Source organism: Salvelinus namaycush, chromosome 1, assembly GCF_016432855.1.
Source record: "Salvelinus namaycush isolate Seneca chromosome 1, SaNama_1.0, whole genome shotgun sequence".
NCBI classification, from domain to species: Eukaryota; Metazoa; Chordata; class Actinopteri; order Salmoniformes; family Salmonidae; genus Salvelinus; species Salvelinus namaycush.
This window is the reverse complement of record NC_052307.1, coordinates 30,990,200-31,009,750: the sequence shown is the minus strand read 5'-3', so window position 1 is coordinate 31,009,750 and position 19,551 is coordinate 30,990,200. Positions and strand designations below refer to the sequence as shown.

At 44.9% G+C, this 19,551-nt stretch overlaps 1 protein-coding gene across 1 annotated transcript; it reads right to left on the bottom strand.

Annotated features, from left to right (window-relative positions):
* Nucleotides 1-313: 313 nt before the first annotated feature.
* Nucleotides 314-16,106, bottom strand: LOC120033372 (B-cell linker protein-like). The gene is made up of 19 exons (XM_038979728.1): nt 15,953-16,106; nt 13,144-13,169; nt 13,022-13,056; nt 12,796-12,836; nt 12,602-12,695; nt 12,320-12,414; nt 12,153-12,216; nt 10,350-10,460; nt 10,019-10,047; nt 9,770-9,806; nt 9,492-9,570; nt 9,180-9,207; nt 8,952-8,982; nt 8,660-8,765; nt 3,456-3,493; nt 2,829-2,872; nt 2,588-2,656; nt 1,704-1,862; nt 314-1,239 (listed from the first exon to the last, which is right to left on the bottom strand). The coding sequence occupies exons 1-19, from the start codon at nt 15,959-15,961 to the stop codon at nt 1,123-1,125; spliced, it is 1,212 nt and encodes a 403-aa protein (XP_038835656.1). The 5' UTR covers nt 15,962-16,106; the 3' UTR covers nt 314-1,122.
* Nucleotides 16,107-19,551: the final 3,445 nt, after the last annotated feature.

Sequence of the window (19,551 nt, the reverse complement as noted above, 5' to 3'; positions counted from 1 at the left end):
ACACATATGGAATCATGTATTAACCAAAAAAGTGTTAAACTAATCAAAATATATTTTATATTTGAGATTCTTCAAATAGCCACCCTTTGCCTTGATGGCAGCTTTGCACACTCTTGGCATTCTCTCAACCAGCTTTATGAGGTAGTCACCTGGAATGCATTTCAATTAACAGGTGTGCCTTCTTGAAAGTTAATTTGTGGAATTAGTGAATCCTTGCATTTATGGAGATCTAAACTAACAACTTAAACTTTGAGGGAAATAAATGCCATTCACGCTGTGGTGTTGCAAATACAACAAAATGATAAAACACAAACAGGATTTCAAAACATTTCAGACTATATTATTATATAAATAGAAACTTACAGATGGCCCATTTACACAGTATTCAGTCACAACACAGGTGTAGACACAACATTGAATTGCCCATCACTCACTGAAACAAGCACTGCATAAAGAGTCAGAGCAAGAATCAGGTATTGAATATACCTTTTCATAGACTACTCACTACTCTATTCAGGTGCAAGCATTTAAAAATTAATCTAATTTAAATCAAAAATAGGTTAATAAAGTCATACAGACGTAATTACAGCATACTTAAAACACACAAACACATACAGTACACAGATATACGGTAATATGTACACTTCTAGCCATTTTCATCACAAAACAAAAACGAGGGTTTGTAATGGATATGTTGTGGTGAGGAACATGACTATTGAAGGTAGTATTTCCAAGTTATCAAATGTATTTAGTTATTAATGGTAGCATTTAATGTACTTTATGAATGGGCTGGTGTAGGTGAGATACACATTTCTGTGGGTTATGAAAAGATTTAGTTTTATTGTCACATACAGCGAAGTGAAATGTACAGGTGCAGTGAAATGTGTTTTTTTACAGGGTCAGCAATAGTAGCACGGCGGCCCTGGAGCAAATGAGGTGCCTTGCTTAAGGGCACATTGACCGAATTTTCACCTTATCGACTCAGGTATTCAAATCAGCGACCTTTCAGTTACTGGCCCAACGCTCTAACCGCTAGGCTACCTGCCACCCTATAGTAGTGTAGTGTAGTTTGTCAGTCTGGGTGGGTGATATATATTGTGTGGGGGTTATGGATAATGTAGTTTATGGATGGGCTGGATGGGTGAGATACGTGGTGTGCTTGGCCTGACTCTTGCTATCGATCAGCAGCAGTTGGTTATTCTTGTGGTGAGAGATGATCTCCTGGAGACTACTGAAAAACTATGAGAGAGAGATGGAGGGAGGGACGTGGGAGGGAGTAGCGAGGGAAAGAGAGAGAGAGAGGAAGGGAGAGAGAGAGAGTTACTACAGTATAGTTATTGCAGAGGTTACAGTACAGTACTAAGTTGCATTCCTTCGTCTCTTTTCCACACATCCTCCTTTCCTCCCACATCCTCCCTCTATCCCACCTGACCTCTTCATTCTTTTCCCCCCACATTCTCCCTTTGCAAATAATTTTTGCAAATCCTCCTTTCCTCCTGTGGCCTCTGTCTTTTCCCCTCTCCTATCCCTCTCTTATCCTCCTCCCTACCCTCTCACATTTTCATTTCCCCCCCCCCTCTCTCTCTCTCTCTCTCTGTGTCCCCCATCTCACACTCTCGTCCTCATCCTCCCATTCTCTTTCACCGATTCATTATTTTACCCCTTGTTTAGCACTTTCCCTCTCTTCCCCCCCGCCTCTTCACCTCCTCGTTCTTCTTGCCCTCCTTTCCGAGGGCGTAGCCGCGCGTCTCCTCCAGAAAGCGGATGGGGATGTTATAGACCTTCTGTCTGTATAGGACAGCCAGTGTGTAGGGCTGACGGGCGTTCTGGGCTGAACTGTGACGTATAAGGAATGCCCCGTCCTACAAGAGGGAGAGGGAGAGAGGGGGGAGGAATAGGCAGCGGGAGGGGAGGCGAGCGGAGCGAATGAGGGAGGGAGGAGAGAATGGATATCAGTATCAAAACCCACAGGGTCTTTGAATGAGCACAGATTAATCAGACTCAGTGATGGTGTGTGTATGTGTCAGCTGTAACCCGAGGCTACACACACACGCACACACACACACACACAGTCAAATAAAGGGGAGTTACGACCGAGATTACTCTCACATCGTTACTTGTCTATTTCAGCGTGAAATGAAACAGGTCGGCTGTAAAGTAAAGACAAAGGGCCAGAGACAGATACACTCATATAATCAGCAGCATTATAACACATAATCACAAAACATCAGCAGCTACTGAGCAACATATAGAGAGGAGGGGAGAGAACCACAGAGGACCAAGTGGACAGGCTAATAGATCAATGAAGTATTGATTCACTGTTGAGGAATACTGGCTAACTAACTATAACTAATCATATTGATTCAGGAATCACATTGGCCAGGTCCTTCAGAGCTGGGGATTTTTTCAGTTTTTAGTCATTTTCAGTTTTTATATGGTACTTCAAGAACTGTGTGTGTGTGTGTGTGTGTGTGTGTGTGTGTGTGTGTGTGTGTGTGTGTGTGTGTGTGTGTGTGTGTGTGTGTGTGTGTGCATTTGCGTGCATTTGTGTGTGTGTGCTCATCTCCAGTGTGTGTGTGTATCCCACCTTGTTGATCTGCAGTAAGAGGTCCTCAGCAGTCTTTCTATTGCAGTTTCCAGCGAACCACTCTTTCTCCTGTAACACACCACAGTTCTCTATGATGCCCTCCCCTGCCTGCCACCACAGTTATATCCAAGGATACCCCATACTTCAGGTATATCACCATTTAACTAAGGTTTGCAGCAACATTTGTAGCACTTTAACATGGTTACATGAGAGGTACGGTATGAGAGGGAAAGACACATACCTCCTTACCTGCCTGCATGGTTGTCTTCATAACAGAGGGAGAAACTTTGGCATAGAGAGAAATAATGAGTTGTTGACCAACGTGTAGAGTGCTCTACAGCAGGGTTTCTCAAATTTGGTCTCAGGTCTCAAATTTGGTCGCCCCCCCCCCCCCCCCCCCCCCCCCCCCCCCTGGGTGCATGGTTTGGGTTTTGCCCGAGCACTCCACAGCGGGGGGCGGGGGAGCAGGACCGAGTTTAGGAAACCCTGCTCTACAGTCTATTCAAAATAAAGCATGTAGTTGCAATCAAGGCCACAAGTATGCTGGACAGCACTACTGATAGTAGCCACAGTGACCCTAGATGACGGGGTTAAACAAGTTATAATTATGTTATAATTCACGTTATAATGGAAATGGCTTCCAATTCACATAGGTAATGAAAAATGAACAATATGCACCTACAACATGTTCATATTATGTGGACAGAAAAACAACACAAATGTAAAGAAATGAAGGATGTCCTTCCCTCTGATTAGCAAACCACAGTTGGAACATTTCAGAGTTCCACACATCCTTTATTTCCATTTCTATGGCTGTCTATCCTTCAGCTGTGACCCAAAACTGGTCCTGTTCCCAGCATGCTCTTACCTGCTGCGGTAGTGTCTATAATGGGCGGGGGAGGGGGGCTGCAACACAGACAACAGGTCCAATGTTAGCCAACATGCTTACTATAATAGATGAGCAATATAGGCCTGTGGCTACAACAATATTGAATACGCAAGAACAGTAGGCCTTCATACTTCAAAGACTTAGCTATGTTATCACAGATCAAATCAAACTTTATTTGTCACATGCACCGAATACAACAAGTGTAGAACTTAAGGTGAAATGGTTACTTACAAGCCCTTAACCAACAGTGCAGTTCAAGAAGAGTTAAGAAAATATTTACCAAATAAACTGAAACTGAAAAATAATAAAAAGTAACACAATAACATAACAATAACGAGGCTATATACAGGGGGTACCGGTACCGAGTCAGTGTGTGGGTGTACAGGTTAGTTGAGGTAATTTTATACATGTAGGAAGGGGTGAAGTGACTATGCATAGATAATGAACAGCGAGTAGCAGCAGTGTACAAAACAAATGGGGGGGGGGGTTCAATGTAAATAGTCCGGTGGCCATTTTATTAATTGTTCAGCAGTCTTACGGCTTGGGGGTAGAAGCTGTTACGGAGCCTTTTGGTCCAAGACTTGGTGCTCCGGTACCGCTTCCCATGCGGTAGCAGAGAAAACAGTCTATGACTTGGGTGACCTGAGTCTCTGATAATTTTATATGCTTTCCTCTGACACCGCCTATTATATAGGTCCTGGATGGCAGCAAACTTGGCCCCTGTGATGTACTGGGCCGTACGCACTACCCTCTGTAGCGCCTTACCGTCAGATGCCGAGCAGTTGCCATACCAGGCGGTGATGCAACCGGTCAGGATGCTCTCGATGGTTCAGCTAAATAACTTTTTGAGGATCTGGGGATCCATGCCAAATCTTTTCAGTCTCCTGAGGGGGAAAAGGTTTTGTCGTGCCCTCTTTACGACTGTCTTGGTGTGTTTGGACCATGATAGTTCGTTGGTGATGTGAACACCAAGGAACTTGAAACTCTCGACCCGCTCCACTACAGCCCCGTTGATGTTAATGGGGGCCTGTTCGGCCCGCCTTTTCCTGTAGTCCAAAATCAGCTCCTTTGTCTTGCTCACATTGAGGGAGAGGTTGTTGGCCTGGCACCACACTGCCAGTTCTCTGACCTCCTCCCTATAGGCTGACTCATCGTTGTCTGTGATCAGGCCTACCACTGTTGTGTCGTCAGCAAACTTAATGATGGTGTTGGAGTCGTGTTTGGCAAACAGTCGTGGGTGAACAGGGAGTACAGGAGGGGACTACGTACACACCCCTGAGGGGCCCCAGTGTTGAGGATCACCGTGGCAGACGTGTTGTTGCCTACCCTTACCACCTGGGGGCGGCCCGTCAGGAAGTCCAGAATCCAGTTGCAGCGGGAGGTGTTTAGTCCCAGGGTCCTTAGCTTAGTGATGAGCTTCGTGGGCACTATGGTGTTGAATGCTGAGTTGTAGTCAATGAACAGCATTCTCACATAGGTGTTCTTTTTGTCCAGGTGAGAAAGGGCAGTGTGGAGTGCGATTAAGATTGCATCATCTGTGGATCTGTTGAGGCGGTATGCAAATTGGAGTGGGTCTAGGGTATCCGGGAGGATGTTGTTGATGTGAGCCATTACCCGCCTTTCAAAGCACTTCATGGCTACCGACGTGAGTGCTACGGGGTGGTAATCATTTAGGCAGGTTACCTTCGCTACCTTTGGCACATGGACTATGGTGGTCTGCTTGAAACATGTAAACTCAGCAAAAAAAGAAACGTCCTCTCACTGTCAACTGCGTTTCTTTTCAGCAAACTTAACATGTGTAAATATTTGTATGAACATAAGATTCAACAACTGAGACATAAACTGAACAAGTTCCACAGACATGTGACTAACATAAATTGAATAATGTGTCTCTGAACAAAGGGGGGGGGGTCAAAATCAAAAGTAACAGTCAGTATCTGGTGTGGCCACCAGCTGCATTAAGTACTGCAGTGCATCTCCTCCTCATGGACTGCACCAGCTTTGCCAGTTCTTGCTGTGAGATGTTACCCCACTCTTCCACCAAGGCACCTGCAAGTTCCCATACATTTCTGGGGGGGAATGGCCCTAGCCCTCACCCTCCGATCCAACAGGTCCCAGACATGCTCAATGGGATTGAGATCTGGGCTCTTCGCTGGCCATGGCAGAACACTGACATTCCTGTCTTGCAGGAAATCACGCACAGAATGAGCAGTATGGCTAGTGGCATTGTCATGCTGGAGGGTCATGTCAGGATGAGCCTGCAGGAAGGGTACCACATGAGGGAGGAGGATGTCTTCCCTGTAACACACAGCGTTGAGATTGCCTGCAATGACAACAAGCTCAGTCCGATGATGCTGTGACACACCGCCCCAGACCATGACGGACCCTCCACCTCCAAATCGATCCCGCTCCAGAGTACAGGCCTCGATGTAACGCTCATTCCTTCAATGATAAACGCAAATCCGACCATCACCCCTGGTGAAACAAAACCGCGACTCGTAAGTCTCTTTGCCAGTCCACTCTTTGCCAGTCCTGTCTGGTCCAGAGACGGTGGGTGTGTGCCCATAGGCAACGTTGTTGCCGGTGATGTCTGGTGAGGACCTGCTTTACAACAGGCCTACAAGCCCTCAGTCCAGCCTCTCTCAGCCTATTGCGGACAGTCTGAGCACTGATGGAGGGCTTGTGCATTCCTGGTGTAACTCGGGCAGTTGTTGTTGCCATCATGTACCTGTCCCACAGGTGTGATGTTCAGATGTACCGATCCTGTGCGTTGTTACACGTGGTCTGCCACTGCGAGGACGATCAGCTATCCATCCTGTATCCCTGTAGCGCTGTCTTAGGCGTCTCACAGTACGGACATTGCAATTAATTGCCCTGGCCACATCTGCAGTCCTCATGCCTCCTTGCAGCATGCCTAAGGCACGTTCACACAGATGAGCAGGGACCCTGGGCATCTTTCTTTTGGTGTTTTTCAGAGTCAGTAGAAAGGCTTCTTTAGTGTCCTAAATTATCATAACTGTGACCTTAATTGCTGTTAGTGTCTTAACAACCGTTCCACAGGTGCATGTTCATTAATGGTTTATGGTTCATTGAACAAGCATGGGCAACAGTGTTTAAACCCTTTACAATGAAGATCTGTGAAGTTATTTGGATTTTTACGAGTTATCTATGAAAGACAGGGTCCTGAAAAAGGGATGTTTCTTTTTTTGCTGAGTTTAGGTATTATAGACTCGGTCAGGGAGAGATTGAAAATGTCAGTGAAGACACTTGCCAGTTGGTTCGTGCAAGCTTTGAGTACACGTCCTGGTAATCCGTCTGGCCCCGCGGCTTTGTGAATGTTGACCTGTTTAAAGGTCTTGCTCACATCGGCTACCGAGAGCGTTATCACACAGTCATCCAGAACAGCTGGTGCTCTCGTGCATGCTTCAGTGTTGCTTGCATTTAGCTCGTCTGGTATGCTCGTGTCACTGGGCAGCTCGCGTCTGGGTCTCCCTTTGTAGTCCGTAATAGTTTTCAAGCCCTGCCACATCCGACGAGCGTCAGAGCCGGTGTAGTAGGATTCAATCTTAATCCTGTATTGCCTGTTTAATTGTTTGATGGTTCATCTGAGGGCATAGCGGGACTTCTTATAAGCATCCGGATTAGTGTCCCGCTCATTGAAAGCGGCAGCTCTAGCCTTTAGCTCGCTGCGGATGTTGCCTGCAATCCATGGCTTCTGGTTGGGATATGTACGTACGGTCAGAGTGGGGACGAAGTCGTCGATGCACTTATTGATGAAGCTGATGACTGAGGTGGTATACTCCTCAATGTCATTGGATGAATCCCGGAACATATTCCAGTCTGTGCTAGCAAAACAGTTCTGTACCGTATCATCTACATCATCTGACCACTTCCATACTGAGCAGGTCACTGGTACTTCCTGCTTTAGTTTTTGCTTGTAAGCAGGAATCAGGAGGATAGAATTATGGTCAGATTTGCCAAATGGAGGGCGGGGGAGAGCTTTGTATGCATCTCTGTGTGTGGAGTAAAGGTGGTCTAGAGTTTTTTTCCCCTCTGGTTGCAGATATGACATGCTGGTAAAAAAATTGTAAAATTGATTTAAGTTTGCCTGTATTAAAGTCCCCAGCTAATAGGAGTGCTGCTTTTGGATGAGCATTTTCTTGTTTGATTATGGCCTTATAGAGTTGGTTGAGTTGCTGTCTTCGTGCCAGCATCGGTCTGTGGTGGCAAATAGACGGCTTCGAATAATAAAGATGAGAACTCTCTTGGTAGATAGTCTGGTCTACAGCTTATCATAAGGTACTCGAGTACTCGAGCAATACCTCGAGACTTTTTTAATATTAATAATGAGTTAATATTAATATCCATCACGCACCAACTGTTATTGACAAAAAGACACACACCCTCACCCCTCGTCTTACATGACAAAGCTTCTTCTCTGTTCTGCCGGTGCATGGAAAATCCCGCCAGCTCTATATTATCCGTGTCGTCGTTCAGCCACGACTCACTGAAACATAAGATATTCCCGTTTTTCATGTCCCGTTGGTAGGATAGTCGTAATCGTAGGTCATCAATTTGATTTTCCAATGATTGCATGTTAGCCAGTAGAACGGATGGCAGTGGGAGTTTTACTTGCTTGCCTACGGATTCTCAGAAGGCAGCCTGACCTGCGCCCCCTTTTTCCTTCGTCTTTACTTCACGCAAATGACGGGGATTTGGGCCTGTTCCCAGGAAAGCAGTATATCCTTCTCGTCGGACTCGTTAAAGGAAAAAGCTTCTTCCAGTTCGAGGTGAATAATCGCTGTTCTGATGTCCATAAGAGACGGTAGCAGCAACATTATGTACAAAATAAGTTACAGACAATTAAAAAAAATTAACAAAATAGCACAGTTGGTTAGGAGCATGTAACATGTCAGTCATCTTCTTCAGCGCCATCTTAACACTTCAAACATAAGATCCTCTTCATAGACCTCAACAGAATGGAAATCGTTATCAGGCAATACTAAGTGGTATCCATGTGTTTGACTGTTGCTGCTTGTACAGGACTGAAAGTTCATAAAGCATGAATCTGCTTAACATGTTTAACACATATAAAACATGTATGTTCTTGCAGCGTATAGCGTGGTCTCATCCAGTGTGTACATGCATAGTGCTGTGAGAGTGGCTGTGTTCCCAAGCCTCACCTGGGTTTGGGTTCCTTTAGGGATGCGGGCAGGGGGGGTTTGATGCCTAGGGTGGGTGGGGGCAGCTTGCCAGGGAACGTGGAGCGTTTCACATCAGGCGGAGGAGCTGGGGAGGGTCACAGAAACACAGCAATGGACCAGGTTCTGCATTTTCACTTCATGGTTTTGTTCCAAATGGCACTCAGTTCCCTCTGGACAAAAGTAGTGCATGTAGGGAATAGGCCATTTGGGATGCAGACATTATCCTCATGATCCATCTATTTTTAGTCAGACAGAATGTAGTTTCACTTACCTGTCTTTGCCTCACTGACCAGTAGAGAACTCTGGAATGCAGGAAAGTGTGAAACTCATTCAAATGTGGACACAGATAAGGCCTACACTCCTGCACTAAAAAACATGTTCAGTGGAGAATCTCTGAAATAGGCAAATTTTGTGTTAGAAACCGGCCAGTGGTGCAATGTGTTAAATCATGTGCCCGTGGTGTGTTAAATAATGTGCGAGAATGGATGGAGAAACTCACCGACTTGGCTCTGGGCACTGGAGGTTTTCTACAGAGACAGACAGACAGACAGACACAATGGGATTGAGCTGATATCGCATGTCAAACAATAAAACTCAAAAACAATAACATGGCTTCTCTCATGACATAGAATGGCACTGGTTTCAGGGATGGTGTCAAGGCCAGTTTAACGTAGTCAATTCAGGAGGTGAATTGAAATTCAGTTATTGCATTTGCATAACTATGAAAAGAATGGAAGTGGTGATATACACCTAAATTACACCAAGATGAGTTTGTGCATTTTTCATCTCATGTCTTGACAGGTGTACTCACATGGGCATGGGGGGAGGGGCAATTGCTGTCTTGGGTAGGAGGGGAATCCTTATGGGCCCGCGAGGAGCAGGGGGGCAAGCTGGAGAAACAGGAGTACTTATTTTTGACAGTGCCAAGGATTTTTTTCTCTCAAAATAAGCTAAATACGTTTTTTCTTTAATCATTTGGAATTCATGTCCTGTCTCTTTATCTCATGTAAAATATATTCTCTAGTCAAAACCTCAGTATAAATGCATTGACACTGAGGCTGTATTAGTGGGTCTACAGGAGTAACTGACCTGCTGTGGGCTCCAGATACAGGTCATCACTGTCTGCCTGAAACAGAGACACAACACGCATATTAATCACCTCTCTCTGGCCGAATTAGAAATTGTCCAGAAACCAGACATCTCATGGCCCTATGAAACTATGAATATACTGATTGTCCATCAAGAATGTGTTAAAAGGGTACAGCGGATAAAAAGGCTAAGGTTTGGGGGTTGGAGGTAGGGGTGAGGCTCTGTCTGTTAACGATGTGTTGGGCTCACCTGTCCTTCATTAGGATCCAGGTAGACATCTGCAATGCACAACAGAGAAAACAGAGGCTGATGCTGTTGCAGTATCACACATCCCTCTAGTGGTGACTTGATGTAATAGCACACCAATGTCCTATCAGGGTTCCAGGGTATGATTATTGGTCGAGATCCTGCACGACTACATTGCAGATGCATGCCAGATCTTACAACAACTGGATATGTATTTAACATATCAGCTATGCACAGTCGATGACTTGGAATGCAACCATTGGTTGATGTAATGCACTGCTTGCACCTAAATTACTAGTCGGGCAGGAACTAGACCTGTAACTGTAGCATTTACCTTCCTCTGCAGGGGGAGGGGTGGGAGCAGGGGCAGGGCGGGAAGGAGGAGGGGCAGACTTCTTAGGAGTAGACCTTTTCCCTGGCTTCTCCTTCCTGTCTACCTCAGGAGCTAGAGAGAGAGAGAGGGAAGCTTGACCATTCAAACTTAACTTACTGGTTTGTTAATTCTCCTGTACAATACATGCCTCAAGAATTACATGACCTTTTACACCTTTTCATCAATCAACATTCACATCTATGTATAGGGCACAATTCATATCCAGATTTAAAATACAGAATCATCATTTAGGAGAAACTCCCGCCCATCCAGGATATTTATTCGAAACGGTGCCTGAGGAAGGCCCGCAGCATCATCAAGGACCCCACACACCCCAGCCACGGGCTGTTCACTCCCTTACCGTCGAGCAGACGTTATCGGACCATGAGGTCGGATACCAACAGGCTCAGAGACAGTTTCTATCTGCAAGCCATCAGCCTGCTGAACACTTGAACTGGACTGACCACCTGCTCTGATTCTCCGCACATTAGCACACATGCACTCACTCACACACCCACACAGACATCCACACATCCACACACATATTCATGCTACACACACATCACAACTGCTGCTACCAGACTCACGTCTGTTCAACGCTGGTCCGAACAATCGGTCTGGACAATCGGATTCCACGCTTCAAGATTGCTTTGATCACGTGGACTGGGATATGTTCTGCATAGCGTCGGACAATAACATTGATGAATACGCTGATTCAGTGAGCGAGTTTATTAGCAAGTGCATACATTGCTTTTAATCAGGACAAGGTGACCGGAAACATGACTGAATACAAACAGTGTAGCTATTCCCTCCTCAAGGCAATCAAACAAGCTAAGCGTCAGTATAGAGACAAAGTAGAGTTGCAATTCAACGGCTCAGACACGAGAGGTATGTGGCAGGGTCTACAGTCAATCATGGACTACAAAAGTAAAACCAGCCCCGCCGCGGACCACGATGTCTTGCTCCCAGACAAACTAAACAACGCTCGCTTTGAGGACAACACAGTGCCACTGACACGGCCCGCTACCAAAACCTGCGGGCTCTCCTTCACTGCAGCCAACGTGAGTAAAACATTTAAACGTGTTAACCCTCGCAAGGCTGCCGGCACAGACGGCATCCCCAGCCGCGTCCTCAGAGCAAGAAGAGTACAGAGAGGAGGATAGAGCGAGGAGGATAGAGATAGAGAGAGGGGAGGATAGAGAGAAAAGGACAGAGAGGAGGATAGAGAGAGGAGGATAGAGATAGAGAGGGATGTTAGACAGGGGAGGATAGAGAGAGGGGAGGATAGAGAGGGGAGGATAGAGAGAAGAGGATAGAGAGAGGAGGACAGAGAGAGGAGGGTAGAGAGAAGAGGACAGAGAAAGGAGGATAGAGAGAAGATGATAGAGAAAGAAGGATAGAGAGAAGATGATAGAGAGAGGAGGATAGAGAAATGAGGATAGATAGAAGAGGACAGAGAGAGGAGGGTAGAGAGAGGAGAACAGAGGACAGAGAGAGGAGAACAGAGAGGGGAGGATAGAGAGGAGGATAGAGAGAAGAAGATAGAGAGGAGGATAGAGAGAGGAGAATAGAGAGAGGAGGATAGAGAGAAGAAGATAGAGAGGAGGATAGAGAGAAGGATAGAGAGAAGATGATAGAGAGAAGAAGATAGAGAGAAGAGGATAGAGAGAAGAGGATAGAGAGAAGAAGATAGAGAGAAGATGATAGAGAGAGGAGGATAGAGAGGGGAGGATGGAGAGACGGGGATAGAGAGAGGTGTCTCACGTTTCTTGGTGTTGGGGTCAATGTAGAACTCCTCAGGGTCAGGCTGATGGTGAGGCTGCTGTTTCTATAGAGGGAAAAGACAACATTAAATAACACTAAAGGTATGCAGACACACAGAGACAGGCTAGTCAGAGGTAGGCATGGGCATTGATACTCTGATAGTTTACCGATGCTTTGCCCATGGGCGCCATCTTGGCTGGCCTTGGGGGCGGAGCTGCCTGCCTTTTGGGAAGAACACGATTGGACCTCTCTGAAGAGCTATCTGTAGAACACAAAAACAGCAACAAAAAAATGTGTGTTTTCATGAAAACATACCTCAAAACAATACATACAAATTATAACTTGAGATCCACGCACCAAACTCCCATTGGCATCAATGCATACTTTCCATGAAAGTCAGATTTGAGCAAATCTCAAATGAGAATGATAGTCTACAGTGGTGGTGTTACCCAAATAAACGTTCTCCTCCACATGTCTGGGAGGAACCTTCATGGCCGGTCGCTCACAGGGGGGAGCCTCATATGTGTTCCCATCCTCATCGTCCTGTGATACACACAAGAAGACCACACAGGACCTCTCACAACAAAGTATCCATTGGCGTGTCAGTCTGGGTCCGTGTGTATGTGTGTGTCTTTCTACTTACAAACTCGTCTTCTGGCCAGCCACCATACCCTGCACTGTTCTCTGAAATAAATAAATAGAGACAGAGAGAAAGTAGAGAAGGGGGATGGAGAAAGAGAGAGAGAAGTTGGGGAGAAGAGAGGTAGAGCGATGAGGGAGAGAGCAGAAGAAGCACATTACATTACAACTTCCACAAAGAGGAACCCTATTACAACGAGCATAATAAGGGGGATTTCCTGAAGGCTCACCTATTCTTTTGGGTGGAGCTGGAGGCCCACTGTGTCTGTAATGAAAAAGAGAAATGTTACTTGCGTGCGGTGTCATATAAGACTGACGAACAAAACGTTTATCTACACTGTAGGCTACTTACAGGTTCTTGAATTTTCCAAAGAAACTCTGAAAAAGAAAACAGAATTGACTGTGAAGTCTGTAGCACACACACGAACGCAGTCACGATGCAATCTCAACACTATCGTTTTCATACCGGTTGTGTGACATCATACGATAAACGGTGCCGTTATACTGTATGTCTGGCCCATCCCAGATATTTACATGTAATTAACTCTCCCATCAGACTCGCTATCAGAGCTATTACACAGGCTGTGTCAATGACTGCTTTATCTACCGAAGGTCACTAAGCTAGACAAAAGAGCTTTAATCCAAAGCCAAGACCTCAGGTCAGAATAAATTAGAATGAAACAACTTTGAAGATGACAAACTATCACAAACTACCACAGGGGAATATTGGGAATTTAAATGTCCAACAATCTGAAAGACGTCTTTTATACTAGGTGAAAGAAACTATTTACACAAATGATTACACAAATGACAAATGATCTCGTGAAGCCACATCAATGTGTGTATCTGGGAGAGGAGGATAATTGAGGCTGTAATGTGTGGCACACTGTCCCCGTGATGAAACAGATGACTTAAACCAGGAAGTGTACTTGGCTGTGTTTTCACAGCATGGCAGGTCAGAGAGGAGAGGAAGGACTGATGTAAATTATCCCAGAAGTAGAGAGGGGGAGGGAAAGGGGAAAGTGAGACGGGGAGAGTGGATATGGGAGAGGGGGGGGGGGGGGGAATGAGACGGGGAGAGTGGATATGGGAGAGAGGAGGGGGGTGGGGGGGAATGAGACAGGGAGAGTGAATATGGGAGAGAGGAGGGGGGGGGAGAAGGCAAGAGAAGAACAGTTTGAGTTGATTCATCTGGTTAATGTTTAAATATCCTGTGCGTCAACATTGGTAAAGAACAAAGCCAGCCCACATGGTCTTTGCTAAAGTCTCTCTTTAGCAAACAAATCAATTTTCTGTTCTACTGCATCCCATTACTTAAACAGTGTCATTATCAATCAATGAATCTATCAGTCAATCTATCAACTAATCATTCAATGAACATTTTATAGACTGCAGGGATCCTCTGGCATTATGGTTAGCAAGCTGTAGGTCTGTTTAATTAGTGGAAAGGAAGATGTCATGAGTCATAACTGATATCTATGCCTCAGGTCGACACTACTTTGAATATAATTTCCCCCATTGTTACAGTCCTAGGCGCCGTCTTTAACATATTCATGTCCTGACACGTCTTAAATCATTGGCATGTCCTGTTTAGTGTTGTTAATTGAATAACTCATGTCTTTCCTACCTTTGAAGTAGTTTGTATATAGACCAAGAAAGACCGCAACATGTTGATTACGAAATATATAAAAGTACAGCAAATACAGCAAGTAAGCTGAGGATTCCTTACTTTGTTATTGTTTGTGTCCCAGGCAGCAGAGTTTAAATCTGTCACGCATGTTCATTATCCAATTAACAGTATCTGCGTAAACTATTTCAAATAGCAATCTCTTGTTTTTCACCCAGTCTGAAAATCCCAGTCTAATTTTAGAGAAGGGAGCAGGCAATGTGTTCAATAATGAGCTCGGCTTGACAACATCTATGATATGAAAACGATACATTTATGATTGTGTTCTGAGCTAGCCCTTTAAGCAAGGGAGAGTGATAGTGACCACAGAAAATGACATTGTTATGGACCGTGGGAGACCATAAACCACCAGTAGAAAAGGGAAATGGCCGTGTGACTATGAATCGTATCTGATGCAAACAGGGACAGAGCACAGTGCAGTTGCACTGTCTAATGCTAAGCTGCTCACAGGTGTGCTGGCTTCTGGTTCTGCCTAGTAAAGTGCAATGGTACAGCCATACATGTATTGGGTAACTATTTTCTAGAGGTTTATCTTACAGTGTATTTCACATCATGGCACCTTACTATTGTACAAGCAAAACTCTTAGCTACCATGGACTTCAATACTACTAGGCCAGATAGCCTCCCAGTATGTGATCGTCGCTACTACGACCTCTTCCAAGAGGTCAGCACCTTTCTGGCACAGATCAGGTGGTTGTGGCTCCCTCTGGCCACATTCCAATATCTCATCATCTTCCCGAAGTGTGCACTTCTTCACTTACCTTCACTGATTTAAAAGATAATGACTGATATAAGAAATATGGTGGAAACTCTCTCTCTAGCCCAATCCTATACTTTTACATTTGTGTGAAGTAGTGAACGAGTGTACACTTCAGGAGAAAGGAGATATTATTGGCGCATACCCCTGAAAACACCAATGGATCTCAAGCCCTGCATCAGCTGTTCCCTTTCAATCACTACAGGTATCATTATTTAATAACAAATAAATAATTGATGCGCACTATTGATGCGCATGGACATGTTGCAGTGAAAACCTTTCATTTAGGGAATGATTTTAATGACTGGTAAACATTCTAATCTTCGGCATTACACAGCTGTGAGTGTTGATGTTGGGAGTTTGTGTAGCAGAGCAATTGAACGCAATAACTGGGAGCAGGTGACACCGTTTACTTGATCAACAACAAAGCCACTGTACGAAAAGTGAAAGTCCACACTGTATAACACTGTAAAAGTGTATGACTCATCATTATAACAATCCTCACAGTTCTCCATTCCGTAATGAAGGTAGCCTACTACTGTATTTCTACGTTTCTGAACAATTTGTTGCAATGTTATATGCAAATTGGGCTATGTGTAATTTCCTTTTATCGCCGCAAAGTGAGAGGTCTGTACAAAGTTTAAATGTTCTAAAGTTTATATGTTCTATTCTTGTCTGATTATATTCAGAAGGTAACAAATTGAAACTGTACGTTACCATTGTCATAATTTTGGAGTCTCTCTTCTCAACTCATGAGGAAATTCCTTTGTTGCTGGCCTCAGATGCAAATACACATTAGAGTAAGAGCGAGACAAGGAACACTGAACTATGAACAGTTAGGCTAGCAGCTACAACAGTCCTGATGCGCCTCTCTCTCTCTCTCTCTCTCTCTGATCATTTGCATTCCACTCCGTCACTCTGACTGCTAAGTGCCACCTGGTTTACAGCCTAGCCTACTTGTTGCCTGGCTGTCGCTAAAAAAACTAAATAAATGTTAAAGTTACATTTTTCCCCAGCATAATGTTGAATCAGTAAAGTTTTATGGTCCTATATGCAGTATAAGGAAGAGCGCACTTTAACTTCTGAGACCAGGCTAAGTCCAGTGGAGACCCGTCATTCAGGGCAGGTGGGGTAGAGCACCACCTGTTTTGAACCCCGCATTTTTAGCCATTTTTATTTTTAATAGATGTTATTTTGGCATTAATACGTGTCACATATTAGTTTGCAAACAATGTATAAAAAAATATATATAATTTAGTTAATAAAGCCGTATACAAACATGGTCTCTTTTTTGTTTTCTTTAGTAAGATAACTCCAAAATGCAGGTGATTCAGTGGTGGTGGGGCAAGCCAGCAGAAAATATGGAGCATTGCGCCATAATTTGCTCAGCGTTCTGTCACTCATGTGGACACTACGTCAAGGCCAAGTCTAAGGGTAGAGCTACAAAATTCTAGCCACTTGGGTACTGCCATAGAGATACATTAGAAGTGCCCATCCAAGAAGACTCAAGGTCATTGGCCACAGATAAAATTATGTCAAATCATGTTATATGTACAGTAGCTTTGATTGGACTGATCATGTCAACATCTTACTTTCAAAATCTTAGCTAGCAGTCATCATCATGAATTAAGTCAACAATCTACTGGCAAATCCCTTTTAATCCTTGTGATATGAAATCAAATCAAATCAAATGTTATTTGTCACATGCGCCGAATACAACAGGTGTAGACCTTACAGTGAAATGCTTACTTACAAGCCCTTAATAACCAACAATGCAGTTTTAAGACAATACACCCCAAAAAACGAAGAGATAAGAATAACAAATAATTAAAGAGCAGCAGTAAACAACAATAGCGGGGCTATATACAGGGTGTACCGGTACAGAGTCAATGTGCGGGGGCAGCGGTGTCGAGGTAATTGAAGTAATATGTACATGTAGGTAGAGTTATTAAAAATAATAACAGAGAGTAGCAGCAGCGTGGAAGAGCGTGGGGCGGGGGGGGGGGCGGGGGGCAATGCAAATAGTCTGGGTAGACATCTGATTAGCTGTTCAGTAGTCTTATGGCTTGGGGTAGAAGCTGTTTAGAAGCCTCTTGGACCTAGACTATGCGCTCCGGTACCGCTTGCCATGCGGTAGCAGAGAGAACAGTCTATGACTAGGGTGGCTGGAGTCTTTGACAATTTTTAGGGCCTTCCTCTGACACCTCCTGGTATAGAGGTCCTGGTGATGTGCTGGGCCGTACGCACTACCCTCTGTAGTGCCTTGCGATCGGGGGCCAAGCAGTTGCCATACCAGGTAGTGATGCAACCCATCAGGATGCTCTCGATGGTGCAGCTGTGAAGCCTTTTGAGGATCTGAGGACCCATGCCAAATCTTTTCAGTCTCCTTAGGGGAATAGGTTTTGTCATGACTTTCTTGGTGTGCTTGGACCTTGTTAGTTTGTTGGTGATGTGGATTTCATGGCAACAGACGTGAGTGCTACAGGTCGGTAGTCATTTAGGCAGGTTACCTTAGTGTTCTTGGGCACAGGGACTATGGTGGTCTGCTTGTAACATGTTGGTATTACAGACTCAGACAGGGAGAGGTTGAAAATGTCAGTGAAGACACTTGCCAGTTGGTCAGAGCATGCTCTGTGTTCACGTCCTGGTAATCCATCTGGCACTGCGGCCTTATGAAAGTCTTACTCACATCGGCTCCGGAGAGAGTGATCACACAGTCATCCAGAACAGCTGATACTCTCATGCATGTTTCAGTGTTACTTGCCTCGAAGCGAGCATAAAAGTTATTTAGCTCGTCTGGTAGGCTTGTGTCACTGGGCAGCTCTCGGCTGTGCTTCCCTTTGTAGTCTGTAATAGTTTGCAAGCCCTGCCACATTTGACAAGCATCGGAGCCGGTGTAGTACGATTTGATCTTAGTCCTGTATTGACGCTTTGCCTGTTTGATGGTTCATCGGAGGGCATAGCGGGATTTCTTTTAAGCTTCCAGGTTAGAGTCCCGCCCCTTGAAAGCGGCAGCTCTACCCTTTAGCTCAGTGCGAATGTTGCCTGTAATCCATGGCTTCTGGTTGGGGTATGTACGTACAGTCACCGTGGGGACGTCATCCTCAATGCACTTATTGAGAAAGCCAGTGACTGATGTGGTGTATTCCTCAATGCCATCGGAAGAATCCCGGAACATGCTCCAGTCTGTGATAGCAAAACAGTCCTGTAGTTTAGCATCTGCTTCATCTGACCACTTTTTTATAGACCAAGTCACAAGCAAAAATAAAAGCAGGAAGCACCAGTAAGCAGGAATCAGGAGGATAGAATTATGGTCAGATTTGCCAAATGGAGGGCGAGGGAGACGGAGAGCTTTGTACGCATCTCTGTGTGTGGAGTAAAGGTGGTCTTGAATTTTTTTCCCCCTCTGGTTGCACATTTAACATGCTGATAGAAATGAGGTAAAACTGATTTAAGTTTCCCTGCATTAAAGTCCCCGGCCTCTAGGAGTGCCGTCCCTGGATGAGCGTTTTCCTGTTTGCTTTTGCGGTATACAGCTATTTGAGTGCGGTTTTAGTGCCAGCATCGGTCTGTGGTGGTATGTAGACAGCTATGAAGAATTCAGATGAAAACTCTCTAGGTAGATAGTGTGGTCTACAGTTTATCATGAGATACTCTATATCAGGTGGGTAAAACCTTGAGACTTCCTTAGATATTGTGCACCAGCTGTTGTTTACATATATGCATAGGCCCCCGCCCCGTGTCTTACCAGAGGCTGCTGTTCTATCCTGCCGATAGAGTGTACCATCCCCAGCTGTATGTTCTTAATGTTGTCGTTCAGCCACAACTCGGTGAAACATAAGACATTACAGTTTTTAATGTCCCGTTGGTAGGATATACGTGCTTTCAGTTCAGGCAAAGGCAGATTAGCCACTCGACGCCTGATTCTCACAAGGCACCCTAATCTTTTTCCGCAAAATCTCAGTTTCCTTCTCCAGCGAATGACGGGGATGAGGGTCTGTTCGGGTGATTGAAGTATATCCTTCCCGTCCGACTCATTAAAGAAAAAGTATTTGTCCAATTCGAGGTGAGTAATCGCTGTTCTGATATCCAGAAGCTCTTTTCGGTCATAAGAGACGGTAGCAGCAACATTATGCACAAAACAAGTTAGGAACAACGTGAAAAAACTAACAAAATAGCATGGTTGGTTAAGAGCTGATAAGACGGTAGCCATCCCCCCCCGGCGCCATCATGAAGAGAAATAATGAAGAGAAATTATAGATAAAACGTATCGGTGCTCATCGGGCATTGGACATAAACATTACACAACAAGTTGG